This window comes from Bombina bombina, chromosome 5 (genome assembly GCF_027579735.1).
Source record: "Bombina bombina isolate aBomBom1 chromosome 5, aBomBom1.pri, whole genome shotgun sequence".
Taxonomy (NCBI): domain Eukaryota; kingdom Metazoa; phylum Chordata; class Amphibia; order Anura; family Bombinatoridae; genus Bombina; species Bombina bombina.
The window spans coordinates 473,761,110-473,780,986 of NC_069503.1; the positions used below are offsets into that span (position 1 = coordinate 473,761,110).

The window sequence follows — 19,877 nt, forward strand, 5'->3', positions numbered from 1 at the left end:
CTTCTGACCTTTCCTAGAACTAGAAAAGATAACAAATAGACTAGAAGTCTTCCTGAAATCTTTAGTAGCTTCAACATAATATTTCAAAGCTCTTACCACATCCAAAGAATGTAAAGATCTCTCCAGAGAATTCTTAGGATTAGGACACAAAGAAGGGACAACAATTTCTCTACTAATGTTGTTGGAGTTCACAACTTTAGGTAAAAATGTAAATGAAGTCCGCAAAACCGCCTTATCCTGATGAAAAATCAGAAAAGGAGATTCACAAGAAAGAGCAGATAATTCAGAAACTCTTCTAGCAGAAGAGATGGCCAAAAGGAACAACACTTTCCAAGAAAGTAATTTAATGTCCAGAGAATGCATAGGCTCAAACAGAGGAGCCTGTAAAGCCTTCAAAACCAAATTAAGACTCCGAGGAGAGATTGATTTAATGACAGGCCTGATACGAACCAAAGCCTGAACAAAACAATGAATATCAGGAAGATTAGCAATTTTCTGTGGAACAGAACAGAAAGAGCAGAGATTTGTCCTTTCAAGGAACTTGCAGACAAACCCTTATCTAAACCATCCTGAAGAAACTGTAAAATTCTAGGAATTCTAAAAGAATGCCAAGAGAATTTATGAGAAGAGCACCATGAAATGTAAGTCTTCCAAACTCGATAAATCTTTCTACACACAGATTTATGAGCCTGCAACATAGTATTAATCACTGAGTCAGAGAAACCTCTATGACTAAGCACTAAGCGTTCAATCTCCATACCTTCAAATTTAATGATTTGAGATCCTGATGGAAAAACGGGCCTTGAGATAGAATGTCTGGCCTTAACGGAAGTGGCCAAGGTTGGCAACTGGACATCCGAATAAGATCCGCATACCAAAACCTGTGTGGCCATGCTGGAGCCACCAGCAGTACAAACGAACGCTCCATTATGATTTTGGAAATCACTCTTGGAAGAACTAGAGGCGGAAAAATATAAGCAGATTGATAATTCCAAGGAAGTGTCAACGCATCCACTGCTTCCGCCTGGGGATCCCTGGACCTGGACAGATACCTGGGAAGTTTCCCGTTTAGATGAGAAGCCATCAGATCTATTTCTGGAAGCCCCCACATCTGAACAATCTGAAAAAACACGTCTGGGTGAAGAGACCACTCTCCCGGATGTAAAGTCTGAAGGCTGAGATAATCCGCTTCCCAATTGTCTATACCTGGGATATGGACCGCAGAGATTAGACAGGAGCTGGATTCCGCCCAAGCAAGTATCAGATATACTTCTTTCATAGCCTGAGGACTGTGAGTCCCACCCTGATGATTGACATACGCCACGGTTGTGACATTGTCTGTCTGAAAACAAATAAATGGTTCTCTCTTTAGTAGAGGCCAAAAATTAAGAGCTCTGACAATTGCACAAAGTTCCAAAATATTGATTGGTAATCTCGGCTCTTGAGATTTCCAAACCCCCTGCGCTGTCAGAGATCCCCAGACAGCTCCCTAACCTGAAAGACTCGCATCTGTTGTGATAACAGTCCAGGTTGGACGAACAAAAGAGGCCCCTTGAACTAAACGATGGTGATCTAACCTCCAAGTCAGAGATAGTCGAACATAGGGATTTAAGGATATTAATTGTGATATCTTTGTATAATCCCTGCACCATTGGCTCAGCATACAAAGCTGAAGAGGTCTCATGTGAAAACGAGCAAAGGGGATTGCGTCCGATGCTGCAGTCATAAGACCTAAAACCTCCATGCACATAGCTACTGAATTGATTGAAACTGAAGGTTCCGACAAGCTGAAACCAATCTCAGACGTCTTTTGTCTCTTAGAGACAAAGTCATGGATACTGAATCTATTTGGAATCCTAAAAAGATTACCCTTGTCTGAGGAATCAAGGAACTTTATGGTAAATTGATCCTCCAACCATGTCTTTGAAGAAACAACACTAGTTGATTTGCGTGAGATTCTGCAGGATGTAAAGACTGAGCAAGTACCAAGATATCATCCAAATAAGGAAACACTGCAATACCCCGCTCTCTGATTACAGAGAGTAGGGCACCGAGAACCTTTGAAAAGATCCTTGGAGCTGTTGCTAGGCCAAAAGGAAGAGCAACAAATTGGTAATGCTCGTCTAGAAAAGAGAATCTGAGGAACTGATAGTGATCTGGATGAATCGGAATATGAAGATATGCATTGCTGAACAAAAGGCAAAATAGTCGCCATCTTGAATGTTGGTATTCTTACATAACGGTTCAACATTTTTAGATCCAGAACTGGTCTGAAAGAATTCTCCTTCTTTGGAACAATGAACAGATTTGAATAAAACCCAGACCCCGTTTCTGAAAAGGAGCTGGCACAATTACCCCAGATAACTCCAGGTCTGAAACACACTTCAGGAAAGCCTGAGCCTTTACTGGGTTCACTGGAATGCGTGAGAGAAAGAACCTTTTCACAGGCGGTCTTACTTTGAAACCTATTCTGTACCCTTGAGAAACAATGTGCTGAATCCAATGATTTTGGATTGAATTGATCCAAACATCCTTGTAAAATCTTAGTCTGCCCCCTACCAGCTGCGCTGGAATGAGGGCCGCACCTTCATGCGGACTTGGGGGCTGATTTTGATCTTTTAAATGGCTTGGATTTATTCCAGACTGGAGAAGGATTCCAATTGGAAATTGTTCCCTTAGGGCAGGGGTGTCCAAACTTTTTTGGAAGAGTGCCAATTTTGCCTGACATTCTTTGAACCATTTTAAAATAAATACAAATTAACTATTTTATGCAAAGTTTATTGAAAACGGCATACTTTTACATTTTGTGACTTGGATGACAAATCTAAACAGGTGTTAAATCACTCTGCCTTTAATATAAAAATACAGGAAGCTGAAATATGTCAGGAACATTGTAAAGTACATTACACAAACTAATATAGGTTGTCTGTCAACTTTTAAGTTCAGAAAATGTGAACAGGAACATAACACCAAGTATGCATGTGTTCAAATATATTTATAACAACGTTTCTCCCAAGAAAAAGCTGTGTATGCTGTGCCTTTTACGTTTTTACATTGAATGACATGTCATAAATTGAACTTTTTATACCTTGAAATATCTCCTTGCTTATTCCTGTGAGACGTTTTGGTGCTATTATGAAAATTGGCCAGATTCCTATGCGTCCGAGATCTCGCGAGATTTGGACTTTCCCCTTTTTCCTATGCCGGCTGATGACGTCAAACCAGAGATCTCAGGAGTCCTGAGCAGCGCTCGGGGACTCACTGAGCGGCGCTCTGGGACTTAACTGAGCGGCGCTCTGGGACTTAACTGAGCGGCGGTCGGGGACTCACTGGGGGGCCGTATAATGTATAATTTGTAAAATTATCTGTGGGGCCATATCAGTCCGGTACTCGTGCCGCAATTGGCCCGCGGGCCGGACTTTGGACATGCCTGCCTTAGGGGAAGGGTCAGGTTTCTGTTCCTTATTTTGACGAAAGGAACGAAAACAGTTAGCAGCCCTAAATTTACCCTTTTTTATCCTGAGGCAAAAAAGCTCCCTTCCCCCCAGTGACAGTTGAAATAATAGAATCCAACTAAGAACCAAATAATTTATTACCTTGGAAAGAGAGAGATAGCAACGTTGATTTAGAAGTCATATCAGCATTCCAAGATTTAAGCCATAAAGCTCTTCTAGCTAATATAGCTAAAGACATATATCTGACATCAATTCTAATGATATCAAAAATGGCATCACAAATGAAATTATTAGCATGTTGAATTAGCTGAACAATGCTATACACATTATGATCTGGTATTTGTTGTGCTAAAGTCTCCAACCAAAAAGTTGAAGCAGCAGCAACATCAGCCAAAGAAATAGCAGGCCTAAGAAGATGACCTGAACATAAATAAGCCTTCCTTAGATAAGATTCAAGTTTCCTATCTAAAGGATCTTTAAAAGAAGTACTATCTGCCGTAGGAATAGTAGTACGTTTAGCAAGAGTAGAGATGGTCCCATCAACTTTGGGGATCTTTTCCCAAAACTCTAATCTATCAGTCGGCAAAGGATACAGTTTCTTAAACCTTGAAGGAGTAAAAGAAGTACCCAGTCTATTCCATTCCCTAGAAATTACATCTGAAATAGCATCAGGAAATGGAAAAACCTCTGGAATAACTACATGAGGTTTAAAAACCGAATTTAAACGTTTACTGGTTTTAATATCAAGAGGACTAGTCTCTTCCATATCTAATGCAATCAACACCTCTTTAATAAGAAACAAATATAATCCATTTTAAATAAGTATGAAGATTTGTCAGTGTCAATATCTGGGGCAGAATCTTCTGAACCAGATAGATCCTCATCAGAGATAGATAAATCAGAATGCTGTCGGTCATTTAAAAATTCATCAATATGTCATGTAAGGATATGTCATGTAAAAATAATTCCAAAGGGTAGGAATAATTAATCAAAAGATAATTCCAAATAACCCTTAACACGCATATTAGACAAAGAAAAGATGCTATGTGAAAATAATGCCAAAAGGGTAGGAATAATTAATCAAAAGATAATTCCAAATAACCCTTAACACGCATATTAGACAAAGAAAAGATGCTATGTGAAAATAATGCCAAAAGGGTAGGGATAATTTATCAAAAGATAATAATCCCAAATAACCCTTTACTACTCATATTAGACATAGAAAGGATAAGCCCTAAAAAGCTTATATAATCTTCAGAATATGCTTTTACTGTAAAGTGTAGGGATAGAAATCTTAATCCCTAAAAAATATCTTGTATACATAGCCGTCAAGGAGAAAATAAGCCGACCCAATGCTTATAAAATATCCAGCATATAACTAGACAAAAAATTATTTACGAGATTAAAGAAAGAACGATAATCTCAGTAGAGAAACTACTGAAAACTGTCACTAGGTGGTAGCCTAAACCAAGGAAAAACAAATCCTGATATCGAAAAAAGTTTCTAGGACACAGAAACATATACGATGCTTAAACACCTAAAGTGCTCCAATATAGATCAGCACATCTATTTGATGTATATAAGGCTGAACAACATATTTAAAAAACCGCCAACCCATAATTAGGGGAACACTGCACTAAGACTTTATAGCGCATAAGTCCATGCAGCGTCTTAAAAAAAACCTCTAGAAGGAACAGAGTTAAATAGCGAGTAATGCCAACAGATAAGGCAATAAACTCCCTAAAATACTACACATGCAGCAATAGGACTTAGAAAATAATCTCCTCATAAGAGAGACATTGGATTATCGTCTCAATGAATATGCACGATAAATCATGCACCAAAGAAAATATGATTTTAAATAAATACAATCTGCAACAACCCAAAAAAATAAATCGCATTCATGAAATTTAGGCACAGCAGGAGCTGACCTGGTTATAAGACACAGATTACTGTGTTATAGACAAGAGTTAAATATTTGCTTCCCCACCAGTATAGGGAATCAAACCAGTAACTCTCTTTTACTGAACTATTTTTTTTTCCTATTGCTTGCAGGGAACAGTGTATTTGTCATGCCCCCCTAAGGTCTTGAACTCTGGTCTCTCGTGTTGTATCTCAGTGACTTTCCTCTGAGCCACCAGAGAGCATAGCTTACTAAACCACTATGGTCTTTAAGCAGCATTGCTAAAAAGGTACCTGCAAGACAAATGTGCTGAAAATTCCTTCCTAAAAAGGAAGAATCAGCCAAAAACATATGTACAATACAGAGAACAAAAACATGCCCTCTCACAGAGGGAGTATCAAATCTGAGAGACATAAATAAAGAGGCTACTCCCAATAAGAGGGGAAAAAACATTGCACATTATTTATATATATATATATATATATATATATATATATATATATATATATAAAATCAGGGTAAAGATAAGCACTCACTGGATTTAAATACAACAACTATTTTATTTGGCAGTGAGGTTTCGGGGCATTCACCCCTTCCTCAGTGTGAGGAAGGGATGAATGCCCCGAAACGTCACTGCCAAATAAAATAGTTGTTGTATTTAAATCCAGTGAGTGCTTATCTTTACCCTGATTGAATATCCTGCTAAGCACCCTGGTCTGCGTTTGGGTTGGCGAGTGCACTTACTTGGAGTATATATATATATATATATATATATATATATATATATATATATATATAGAAAAATAATATATTGGTGTCCAAAAGACACCAATAAATTGATTGCATATAATACAATAGATGCAGGATTCATAAACAGAAAACCAAACTCTATGAAGACATTATTTTATTACTACTACATACTTAAAGGGACAGTTTACTCAAAAATGTTCTCCCCTTTAATTTGTTCCCAATGAGTGTATTACATTGTTTACAAGTAACTCCTTTACCCTTATATTGGCATTTGAAATAGTTGATTTAGCATGTGGTATCCCCACCTATGCTGAAAGTTTGTGGCCACAGGTCCAAGCTATAGGTAAGCTTGGTAAACACAGCCAGTAGAATAAATTACACTCCCAGTAGGTATAGCAGAGATAAGGTAATAAAAACTAAATTTATGCTTACCTGATAAATTATTTTCTTTTACGATATGACGAGTCCACGGATTTCATCCTTACTTGTGGGAAACCAATACCAAAGCAATAGGACACGGATGAAAGGGAGGGACAAGATAGGAACCTAAACGGAAGGCACCACTGCTTGAAGAACCTTTCTCCCAAAGATAGCCTCAGAAGAAGCAAAAGTATCAAATTTGGAAAATTTGGAAAAAGTGTGAAGGGACGACCAAGTCACAGCCTTACACAGATGCATCGTTTTTAAAAGCCCATGTGGAAGCCTAGTAGAATGAGACGTAATTCTTTCAGGAGGCTGCTGTCCAGCAGTCTCATATGCCAGGCGGATGATCCTTCTCAGCCAAAAAGAAAGAGAGGTAGCCGTAGCTTTCTGACCCCTACGCTTTACAGAATAAACAATGAATAATGAAGATGATTGACAGAAATCCTTAGTTGCCTGTAAGTAAAACTTTAAGGCACGGACCACATCCAAGTAATGTAACAGACGCTCCTTCTTAGAAGAAGGATTAGGACACAAGGAAGGAACAACAATTTCCTGATTAATATTCTTATTCGAAACTACCTTAGGAAGGAACCCAGGTTTGGTATGTAAAACCACCTTATCAGAATGAAATATGAGATAAGGCAAATTACAGTGTAATGTTGAAAGCTCAGTAACTCTTCGAGCAGAAGAAATAGCAACCAAAAACAGAACTTTCCAAGATAAATGGTTTAATATCTATGGAATGCATAGGTTCAAACGGAACCCCTTGCAGAACTCTAAGAACTAAATTCAAACTCCAGGGAGGAGTAATAGGTCTAAATACAGGCTTAATTCTAGATAGAGCCTGACAAAAAGACTGAACATCTGATACATTTGCCAAACGTTTGTGAAACAGAATTGACAAAGCTGAAATTTGTCCCTTTAAGGAACTTGCTGATAACCCTTTCTCCAATCCTTCATGGAGAAAAGACAAAATCCTAGGAATCCTAACTTTACTCCATGAGTAACACTTGGATTCACACCAATAAAGATATTTACGCCATATGTTATGATAGATCTTTCTAGTGACAGGCTTTCTAGCCTGTATCAAAGTATTGATAACTGAATCAGAGAATCCTCGCTTCGATAAAATCAAGCGTTCAATCTCCACGCAGTCAGTTGCAGAGAAATTAGATTTGGATGTTGGAAAGGACCTTGAATGAGAAGGTCCTGTCTCAACGGAAGTTTCCACGGTGGCAGAGAGGACATGTCCACTAGATCCGCATACCAAGGCCTGCGTGGCCATGCAGGCGCTATCAGGATCACTGAAGCTCTCTCCTGTTTGATTTGAGCAATCACGCGTGGGAGGAGATGAAATGGCGGAAACACATAAGCTAGGCTGAACAACCAAGGTACTGCCAAGAAATCTATCAGTTCGGCTTGAGGATCCCTTTACCGAGATCCGTATCTTGGAAGCTTGGCATTCTGACGAGATGCCATCAAATCCAATTCCGGTCTGCCCCATCTGAGAATCAATGAGGCAAATACCTCCGGGTGTAGTTCCCACTCCCCGGGATGAAAAGTCTGTCGACTTAGAAAATCTGCTTCCCAGTTCTCTACCCCTGGGATGTAGATCGCTGACAGATGACAAGAGTGGGCCTCTGCCCAACTGATTATCTTGGATACTTCTATCATCGCTAAGGAACTCCTTGTTCCCCCCTGATGATTGACATATGCCACAGTCGTTATGTTGTCCGACTGGAATCTGATGAATTTGGCCGAAGCCAACTGAGGCCACGCCTGAAGCGCATTGAATATTGCTCTCAGTTCCAGAATATTGATTGGAATTAGAGACTCCACCTGAGTCCAAACACCCTGAGCCTTCAGGGAGTTCCAAACTGCACCCCAGCCCAGAAGGCTGGCATCTGTTGTCACTATCACCCACGAGGGTCTGCGGAAACAAGTCCCCTGGGACAGATCTGGCGACAACCACCAAAGAAGAGAGTTTCTGGTCTCTTGATCCAGAATTATCTTTGGAGATAAATCTGCATAATCCCCATTCCACTGACCGAGCATGCACAGTTGCAGTGGTCTGAGATGAAAGCGAGCAAACAGAACGATGTCCATTGCCGCTACCATTAATCCGATTACCTCCATGCACCGAGCCACTGATGGCCGAGGAATGGACAGAAGTGCTCGGCAAGCATTCAAAATCTTCGATTCCCAAGAAAGAAACCCTTGTCTGCGGAACAAGTGAACCCTTCTCTATGTTCACCTTCCAGCCGTGAGTTCTCAGAAAAGACAACACTGTGTCCGTGTGAGATTTTGTCAGATGATATGTTGACGCCTGAATCAGAATATCGTTCAGATAAGGCGCCACCGCTATCCCTTGCGGTCTGAGAACCGCCAAAAGAGACCCTAGAACCTTTGTGAAGATTCTGGGTGCTGTTGCCAACCCGAAAGGAAGAGCCACGAACTGATAATGTTTGTCCAAGAAGGCAAACCTTAGAAACCGATGATGATCTTTGTGGATTGGAATATGAAGGTAAGCATCCTTCAAATCCACGGTAGTCATATATTGACCCTCCTGGATCATTGGCAAAATCGTTCGAATGGTCTCCATCTTAAATGATGGAACTCGTAGAAATTTGTTTAGACACTTGAGGTCCAAAATGGGTCTGAATGTTCCCTCTTTTTTGGGGACCACAAATAGGTTTGAGTAAAACCCCTGTCCCTGTTCCAATTTTGGAACAGGACAGATTACTTCCATAGTAAAAAGGTATTTTACACAGCGTAAGAACGCCTCTCTCTTTATCTGGTTTGCAGATAATTTTGAAAGAAGAAATCTCCCTCTTGGGAGAAAATCCTTGAATTCCAATTGATAACCGTGGGTCACTATTTCTAATACCCAGGAATCCTGAACATCTCTTGCCCAAGCCTGAGCAAAGAAAGAAAGTCTGCCCCCTACTAGATCCGGTCCCAGATCGGGGGCCACCCCTTCATGCTGCTTTGTGGAAGAAGAAGAAGCTGGGGGTCCTCCTTTAAAGTTCCGAAAGAAACAAAAATTATTCTGTTTACCCCTCATGTTAACCGACCTATCCTGAGGTAGGGCATGACCCTTACCTCCTGTAATATCAGAAATGATCTCCTTCAATTCTGGCCCAAAAAGGGTCTTACCTTTAAAGGGAATAGCTAAAAGCTTATGTTTTGATGACACATCAGCAGACCAAGATTTGAGCCACAATGCTCTACGTGCTAAAATAGCAAATCCTGCATTTTCTGCCGCTAATTTAGCAATTTAAAAAGCGGCATCAGTAATAAAAGAATTAGCTAGCTTAAGAGACTTAATTCTATCTAGAATGTCATCTAATGGAGTCTTAATCTTGAGAGACCCTTCTAGAGCCTCAAACCAAAAAGCTGCTGCAGTAGTTACTGGAACAATGCAAGCCATAGGTTGTAAAAGAAATCCCTGATTAACAAATAATTTCTTTAGTAGACCCTCTAATTTCTTATCCATAGGATCCTTGAAAGCACAACTATCCTCAATGGGTATAGTAGTACGCTTAGCTAGGGAAAATATAGCTCCCGCTACCTTAGGGACCGTTTGCCATGAGTCCTGAATGGTATCTGATATAGGAAACATTCTTAAAATTAGGAGAGGGAGAAAACGGTATACCTGGTCTATCCCATTCCTTACTAATAATTTCTGAAATTCTCTTAGGAACCAGAAAAACATCAGTGTAAGTAGGAACTTCCAAATATTTATCCATTTTTCACAATTTCTCTGGAGGCATCACAATAGGATCACAATCATCCAGAGTCACTAAAACCTCCCTAAGCAACAGGCGGAGGGAGGTGTTCAAGCTTAAATTTAAATGACATAGCATCCGAATCTGTCTGAGGCAAAACATTCCCTGAATCAGAAATTTCACCCTCAGACAGTAATTCCCTGATCCCCAACTCAGAGCACTGTGAGGGAACATCGGAAATAGCTAAAAAAGCATCAGAGGATTCAGTATTTACATTAATACTTGACCTACTGCGTTTACCCTGCAACACTGGTAATTTAGACAATACCTCTGTAAGGGTAGTTGACATAACTGCAGCCATCTCCTGCAGAGTAAAGGAATCGGACGCACTAGAAGTACTAGGCGTCGCTTGTGTGGGCATAAAAGGTTGTGTCACTTGGGGAGAATTGGATGGCATATCCTGATTCTCTTCAGACTGAGAATCATCCCTAGGCACACTTAATTTATTTAAAATATGCTTTTTACATTGTAAAGCCCTTTCAGTACAAAAGTTACACAATGTTAGAGGGGGTTGCACAATACCTTCTAAACACATAGAACAATGAGAAACCTCAATGTCAGACATGTTGAACCGACTAGTAATACCAGAAAAGTCGTTTAAATACTTATTTATAGCATAAAATAAACTTTAGAAAAAACGTGTACTGTTGCCTTTAAGAAAAGAAAAAGAACAATTTTTCCAAAATGCACAAAAAACGTTAAATTATTCCCAAATTTAACTTAATATCTTTGGTTAATCCAAAAATTACTGCACCCAGAAGCAAGGGCAGAAATAAGGCTTTAGAAGTACTTATATCAACATGTAGTCAAAAGATAGATAAAAATACACTCTGCAACATAGTATTAATCACTGAGTCAGAGAAACCTCTATAACTAAGCACTAAGTGTTCAATCTCCATACCTTCAAATTTAATGATTTAAGATCCTGGTGGAAAAACGGACCTTGAGATAGAATGTCTGGCCTTAGTGGAAGTGACCAAGGTTAGCAACTGGACATTCGGACAATATCTGCATACCAAAACCTGTGAGGCCATGCTGGAGCTACCAGCAGCACAAACAATTGCTCCATGATGATCTTGGAGATCACTCTTGGAAGAAGAACTAGAGGTGGGAAAATATAATCAGGTTGATAACACCAAGGAAGTGTCAATGCATCTGCTGCTTCCGCCTGAGGATCCCTGGACCTGAACAGGTACCTGGGAAGTTTTTTTATTTAGATGAGATGCCATCTGATCTATTTCTGGAAGCCCCCACATCTGAACAATTTGAGAAAACACATCCGGGGGAAGAGACCATTCTCCCGGATGTAAAGTCTGACAACTGAGGTAATCCGCTTCCCAATTGTCTATACCTGGCATATGAACCGCGGAAATTAGACAGGAGCTGGATTCCGCCCAAACACGTATCCAAGATAGTTCTTTCATAGCTTGAGGACTGTGAGTCCCACCCTGATGATTGACATATGCCACAGTTGTGACACTGTCTGTCTGAAAACAAATGAACGGTTATCTCTTCAACAAAGGCCAAAATTGAAGAGCCCTGAGAATCGCACAGAGTTCCAAAATATTGATTGGTAATCTCGCCTCTTGAGATTTCCAAACTCCTTGTGCTGTCAGAGATCCCCAACCTGAAAGACTTGCATCTGTTGTGATCACAGTCCAGGTTGGACGGACGAAAAAGGCCCCTAAAATTATACGATGGTGATTTAACCACCAAGTCAGAGAAAGTCGAACATAGGGATTTAAGGATATTAATTGTGATATCCTTGTATAATCCCTGCACCATTGGTTCAGCATACAAAGCTGGAGAGGTCTCATATGAAAACGAGCAAAGGGGATTGCGTCCGATGCTGCAGTCATGAGACCTAAAACCTCCATGCACATAGCTACTGAAGGGAATGACAGAGACTGAAGGTTCCTACAGGCTGCAACCAATTTCAAATGTCTCTTGTCTGTTAGAGACAAAGTCACGGACACTGAATCTATCTGGAAATCTAAAAAGGTTACCCTTGTCTGAGCAATCAAAGAACCTTTTGGTAAATTGATCCTCCAACCATGTCTTTGAAGAAACAACACTAGTTGATTCGTGTGAGATTCTGCAGAACGTAAAGACTGAGCGAGTACCAAGATATCGTCCAAATAAGGAAACACCGCAATACCCCACTCTCTGATTACAGAGAGTAGGGCACCTAGAACCTTCAAAAAGATTCTTGGAGCTGTCGCTAGGCCAAAAGGAAGAGCAACAAACTGGTAATGTTTGTCTAGAAAAGAGAATCTCAGGAACTGATAATGATCTGGATGAATCGGAATATGAAGATATGCATCCTGTAAGTCTATTGTGGACATATAATGCCCTCGCTGAACAAAAGGCAGAACAGTCCTTATAACCATTTTGAAAGTTGGTACTCTTACATATCAATTCAAAATATTTAGATCCAAAACTGGTCTGAATGAATTCTCTTTCTTTGGAACAATGAATAGGATTTGAATAAAACCCCAGACCCTGTTCCTGAAACGGAACTGGCATGATTACCCCTGATAACTCCAGGTCTGAAACACACTTCAGAAAAGCCTGAGCCTTTACTGGGTTTACCGGAATGCGTGAGAGAAATTTATTTCTCACAGGCGGTCTTACTCTGAATCCTATTCTGTACCCCTGAGAAAATACTCTGAATCCAATGATTTTGGACCGAATTGATACAAACATCTTTGAAAAATTTTAATCTGCCCCTACCAGCTGAGCTGAAATGAGGGCCGCACCTTCATGGGGGCTGGTTTTGATCTCTTAAATGGCTTGGATTATTCCAATTTGAAGAAGGTTTCCAATTGGAAGCAGATTCCTTGGGGGAAGGATTAGGTTTCTGTTCCTTATTTTGACGAAAGGAACGAAAATGGTTAAAAGCTTTAGATTTACCCTTAGGTTTTTTATACTGAGGCAAAAAAACTCCCTTCCCCCCAGTAATAGTTGAAATTATTGAATCCAACCGAGAACCAAATAATTTATTACCTTGGAAAGAAAGACATAGCAATCTGGATTTAGAAGTCATAGCATTCCAAGATTTGAGCAACAAAGCTCTTCTAGCTAAAATAGCTAAAGACATAGAATTAACATCAACTTTGATACTATCAAAAATGGCATCACAAATTAAATTATTAGCATGTTGAATCAACTTAACAATGCTAGACAAATCATGATCCGATACTTGTTGCGCTAAAGTATCCAACCACAAAGTCGAAGCAGCTGCATCATCAGCCAAGAAATTGCAGGCCGAAGAAGATGACCTGAATATAAATAAGCTTTCCTTAGATAAGATTCAAGTTTCGTATCTAAAGGATTTTTAAAAGAAGTACTATCTTCCGTAGGAATAGTAGTACGTTTAGCAAGAGTAGAGATAGCCCCCATCAACTTTGGGGATCTTTTCCCAAAACTCCAATCTAACTGCTGGCAAAGGATACAATTTTTTAAACCTTGAAGAAGAAATAAAAGAAGTACCAGGCTTATTCCATTCCTTAGAAATCATATCAGAAATAGCATCAGGAACTGGAAAAACCTCTGAAATAACCACAGGAGGTTTATAAACAGAATTTAAACGTTTACATTGGATATGGAGGAAACTAGTCCTCTTGATATTAAAACTAGTAATCAACACTTCTTTTAACAAAGAGCAAATATACTCCAATTTAAATAAATAAGAGGATTTATCAGTGGCAATATATGAGGCAGGATCTTCGGAATCAGATAGATCCTCATCAGAGAAGGATAATTCAGTATGTTGCTGGTCATTTGAAATTTCATCAACCTTATGAGAAGTTTTAAAAGACCTTTTACGTTTATTAGAAAGCGGAATGGCAGACAAAGCCTTCTGAATAGAATCAGAAATACATTATTTTAAATTTATAGGTATATCTTGTGCATTAGAGGTTGAGGGAACAGCAACAGGTAATGAACTACTACTGATGGATACATTATCTGCATGTAAAAGTTTATCATGACAACTATTACAAACCACAGCTGGAGGTATAATCTCCACAAGTTTACAACAAATGCACTTAGCTTTGGTAGAACCGTTATCAGGCAGCAGGGATCCAGCAGTGAATTCTGAGACAGGAACAGATTGAGACATCTTGCAAATGTAAAATAAAAAAACAACATATAAAGCAAAATTATCAATTTCCTTACATGGCAGTTTCAGGAATGGGAAAAAATGCAAACAGAATAGCCCTCTGACATAGAAAAAGGCAAGAGGAAAATAGGAATGGGGTCTAAAATAATGAAAATATAAACATCCGGAAACGACACACTCATGTCATACATGACGCAACCTTGTAAAAGGACCCGGCGTCAACTAAGATACCGGAAATTACAAATTTGTGTCAATCTCTCGCCAAGAATGACGCAATAAACTTTAGCATTTTGCACCCTCGCAAGCCTAATTCTGCCCGTGATTTAGAAAAATGACAGTCAATTGAAAAAAGACTACACCCCAGGTAAGAAATAAAAAATGAATTTCCCAGATATGAAACTGACAGTCTGCAAAAGGAAATATACTGAAACCTGAATCATGGCAAATATAAGTACAATACATATAATTAAAACTTTATAAAAATACATAAAGTGCCAAGCCATAGCTGAGAGTGTCTTAAGTAATGAAAACATACTGACCTGAAGACACCCATCCACATATAGCAGATAGCCAAACCAGTTCTGAAACAGTTATCAGTAGAGGTAATGGAACATGAGAGTATATCGTCGATCTGAAAAGGGAGGTAAGAGATGAATCTCTACGACCGATAACAGAGAACCTATGAAATAGATCCCCGTGAGGAAAACCATTGCATTCAATAGGTGATACTCCCTTCACATCCCTCTGACATTCACTGTACTCTGAGAGGAAAACGGGCTTCAAAAAAGCTGAGAAGCGCATATCAATGTAGAAATCTTAGCACAAACTTACTTCACCACCTCCATAGGAGGCAAAGTTTGTAAAACTGAATTGTGGGTGTGGTGAGGGGTGTATTTATAGGCATTTTGAGGTTTGGGAAACTTTGACCCTCCTGATAGGATTGTATATCCCATACATCACTAGCTCATGGACTCTTGCCAATTACGTGAAAGAAACGCAACCGCAGAGCAGCTGCTCCCTTACAACCTCAGACAGCCTCTCCACCTCAGCACTTTTGCTGTGGTGCCTACCTGTCCTGCTGGAACAAGGGAAAATGGAGATTTAACGATCCGGACCCAGTGCTGCTCAAACAGGCTACCAGCCGACAAGATCCTTCCTAGCAGAGACGCAACGAAGCCCTCAATATCGGATCGCACAGATATCTTGCCGCCTCAGAAAAGCCCGGCATCCTAATCGTGGGCGTGAATAAACTGAACTCCCGGTCACAATTATCCTCCCTTTAGCTTTCACATAAAACATTATACTAAAAACACATACCACCAAGTCCAGAATTAAACTGGAGCTGACCCTTTTTTAATGAGTTACTCAAAAAAATTGTTACTGTCATTCACATAACAGCAGCATGTCAGAGAACCTTTCTCCCACAAATGTGCTACTGCTCCTCAAGCCCCCAGTGCCCGCATAACTGCCCATATGAATCCCATTAAGCCTAAATAGGAGTGTTTTAAAAGAAAAAGTCCCATACAGATTTAACTGTAAAAGTGTCATTTTCCTGACTCAAGAAAATAAAATTAGGCACTTACCTGCATACAACACTGCCCGGCAGCAGGGCAGCTCACTTGGTTTGAGAGGCATACCTCCTCACATGGACCTGTGAAAAAACAAAGAAAGACTGAATAATCCTACTTTCAAGAGAGGGCAGCAACAACTGTTTGGAAGGCGCAGTGAGGATTATACCCCACAAGTTCCCAATTGCTTAAAAACCACCACTGCTCTACTGAAGAGACTGACATGGACAACGGCTAAACCCCAGGAAGGAGCAGAGCAAACTTGCTCTGCTTCAAAATAATAAAATCTTGATTGAAGAATCTTCTTTCAGACACCTAAACTTTACCACCTCCTAGCTTTTAGCATAGGCAAAAAGAATGACAGCTTTGCTGTGGTGCTCTTTGCCTCCTCCTGCTAGCCAGGAGTGATATTACCAATAGTAATTAGAGATGATCCGTGTCATTAGAAAGAAATCCTCTCCAACAGATATGCAGGGGGAAAATAATACCAGGGCTAACGCTGTAGTCCTACATACTAGGACCTAAGCAGAGGTTAATAACACCATTCACTAAAAAGGTGTGAAAAAGACTGTACCAATGAACCGGACCCTTAGATCTATATGCAGCGTATACCAACAGTTGAAAAATCTGAAGTACAGATTTGAACTTACACGCTGCCAAAATAGCCCCTGATAATCAGGACACTATCCAAAATAATAGCGGCATGAATAACACTGTAGAACCGGGAGGAAATAGAAGGCAGAGACCCATTTCCACTCCCTATAAAGCCTGGGTTCTTACAATGTCTGACCCCTTAGTAGGCTATTTAAAGCGGCACAATTGATATTAGAAGCCGACTTAATTTGTATACAATGTTAAAACAGGGTAGAAATAGGAGAGAGATACACATCCCCACTCCCTATAAAACCCTGGGTCCTTACAAAGTCTGACCACTTAGCAGGCTATTAAAAGTGGCACCCGACTTAAAACCCAGTAATCTGTTCTGCCATAACAAATATCCCAAACTTGCAGATATATAGTGTACAATATACAAACCCCTCCTGAGGGTAGCAGATCCCATTAGGTCCCTGTAATCTCATTCCTTGCTGTAAAATATAAATAGACTTGTCCTCCAGGGTCTTCTGCTGTGGAGCAGTCACAGCAACTTCAGGTTTGAAAGCCTCCTCTTCTCACTGACAGGGACTTGAAGGTGCAAGAAAAACAGAGTAACCAACCCTGGTTTTCTAAATAGGGGTAGCATAAGTGTTGAAGGTAAGCAAGTACTACCTTGCCCTCTTCCAACTGCTAAAAGCCGCCATTACTCTTACTAAAGAGATTGACATGGATACATAGCCCCAATCCTTGCTTGCAGGGAAAAGTACCCATTAAAGGATTATGAACTTTAATTTCTTCAGACACCAGCTTTGTACGTCTACCTTGATGTTTACAGGCAAAGAATGACTGGGGATTGTGGGAAGTGGTAGGATACTTAAAGCTTTGCTGTGGTGTTCTTTGCCTCCACCTGGTGGCCAGGTGTTGAATTCCCACTAGTAATTGAATGGATTTGTGGACTTTCCATGCCATTGGAAAAAAAAACTGTTGCGCCAAAGAGGATGGCTTTGCTTAAGAGTTAAGTATTGTTTTAGCCTGCAAATTAGGTATTTTGGAAAAGGAAAGGCTATCCATATGTTGCATACATAGTGCAGAATTATGCAACATCTGGGACAATGTATATGGCACTTTTAATGAAAGAAAAACTTTTTTTGTGTGTGTACCCATAAAGAATTTATATACCAAAAAGAAAAGTTATTTATTGGACCATTTGATCAGACTGCAAGATTTAAAGAACGGGAAGGTACATGTTCTGTTGCAATTTATTTTTAGTATATGCTTTTATGGATATGAGCAAACAAAAATTATAGCCATAATCAAAAGGAACTAATTTTATCAATTTCCTACGGATTAAAGGAACAATGTATCATAAATCTTTATCCCCTTTATTTTGTTCCCAATTATCCATTTTACCTGCATTTGTCTGTGGATTCCCCACCTATACTGAAAATTTCAATACTTAAGTATTGGGTAAGAAAACTTATGTAAAGATAGCCATCAGAAGAAATTACAGTCCCAGTGGGGGTAGTACAGACAAGTAATGAAATGTTCATTTTCAATTGTTCTCTCTGAGGGCCTGATATTCAAAACTTTGCCAGCATGGACAGAAAAAGAAAATCTTCGCGATTTGTTTAGACCTTGTATTGTCACGTAGGAGTATCTTTCACATAAAAAAACACTACATAGTAACTTTTCTAAAGATAAAATTTCTGTTTCTAAATTTTTTTTACTGACAAGTCTGGCATACAGGTAGAGATAAGATAAGAAAGCATGTGTTTGCATAGAAAGTGATAAAATAAGATCTTATTTTAATGCAATTTTAGCCCATTTTTAAGGAGTTGTGGTGTCAAAGAACATAACCAGCGGTTTCATATTCAAAAATAAAGCTTTATAATCGGCTGCTGGTATAAAAAGTAATTTAAAACACATCAAGGGGAAACCAATTCTACAGTCCACTCACTGTCCCTTTAAAGGTAGATATTTCCCTATCCCTACTGGGGTTTGAACCTGCAACTCACAAGTGTCAACAGTTAGCGCAAAAAAATAACCATTGTAATTTCTTACCTTTTATATTTTATGTTTACGAGTGAATAAACTGCACCCCCAAAGCACAATGGATACAATAAATATGACAAGTACTTCATAGCCTATGGAAAGGAAAAAAGAAGGGAAAGCAGTTCTATTTTTTTTTTATCATACACTCATCATTAGCCACATATATCTGCTAGTGTAAATTATATAACTATTCTACTACCCTTCAGAACAGAACACTATATTCGAAACAACACACACATATAATGACATCACATACCTGAGTATCATACTCTTCAGTTTTTCTTTCAGATTCACTGTGGGCTCCAAACTACAAAAAGAAGAGCACATTAGTTTTTATTTTATAAATTGCTTTGCCAACACAAGATATGAAAAACAAAAATTGATAAAAAAAATTGTATTACTCTAAAGGCATGGCTTTAATCTGTATCAATAAAGCCAAAGAAAAGGTCCATTAAAGTGAGAATTAAACACTTATTAAAAGCTAGAATGATGTATTCATAACAAAGATTAACCTGCAAAAAATATGCAGATGTATTTTTTAAAACTATATTAGATTTATTTTTTATATTGAAAAAATAAGTTTAAAGTTTCACTGCCCTTAAAGGGACAGTCAACACCAAAATTGTTGTTTGAAAAGATAGATAATGCCTTTACTACCCATTCCCCAGCTTTGCACAACCAACATTATTATATTAATATACTTTATAACTTTAAACCTCTAAATTTCTGACTGTTTCTAAGCCACTACAGGCAGCCTCTTATAATATGCTTTTTTATTAGCTTTTCACAACAGGAGATTGCTAGTTCATGTGAGCCATATAGATAACATTGTGCTCATGCCAGTTGGTTTTGCACAACACAGCACTAAATGGCTAAAATGCAAGTCAATAGATAATAAATAAATGTCATGTGATAAGGGGGCTGTCAGAAGAGGCTTAGATATAAGGTAATCACAGAGGTAAAAAGTATATTAATAGAACCATGTTGGCTGTGCAAAACTGGGGAATGGGTAATAAAAGGGATCATCTATCTTTTTAAACAATAACAATTTTGGAGTTGACTGTCCGTTTAAAAGGCAGTTAAGTCTGCCGAAACGCGTAGAATTTGCTTACTATCGGTGGGCCCACACACTGTTGTATCCACTGTTACATATACAGGTTCATCTCTAGCTCTATTCATTTTATTGAGTTAGACATATGAATAATTCCTATGTTCATGTAT

General features: G+C 39.1%; 1 protein-coding gene across 1 annotated transcript in view; it reads right to left on the bottom strand.

Moving 5' to 3' along the window:
• Positions 1 to 19,877, bottom strand: part of CLPTM1L (CLPTM1 like) — a 195,861-nt gene that overhangs the window by 78,079 nt on the left and 97,905 nt on the right. Inside the window, exons 11-12 of the mRNA XM_053714359.1 lie at positions 18,913 to 18,963; positions 18,666 to 18,748 (exon numbers count right to left, since the gene is read on the bottom strand). Coding sequence (XP_053570334.1) covers positions 18,666 to 18,748; positions 18,913 to 18,963 — 134 coding nt within the window. The remainder of the gene's footprint in view (positions 1 to 18,665; positions 18,749 to 18,912; positions 18,964 to 19,877) is intronic.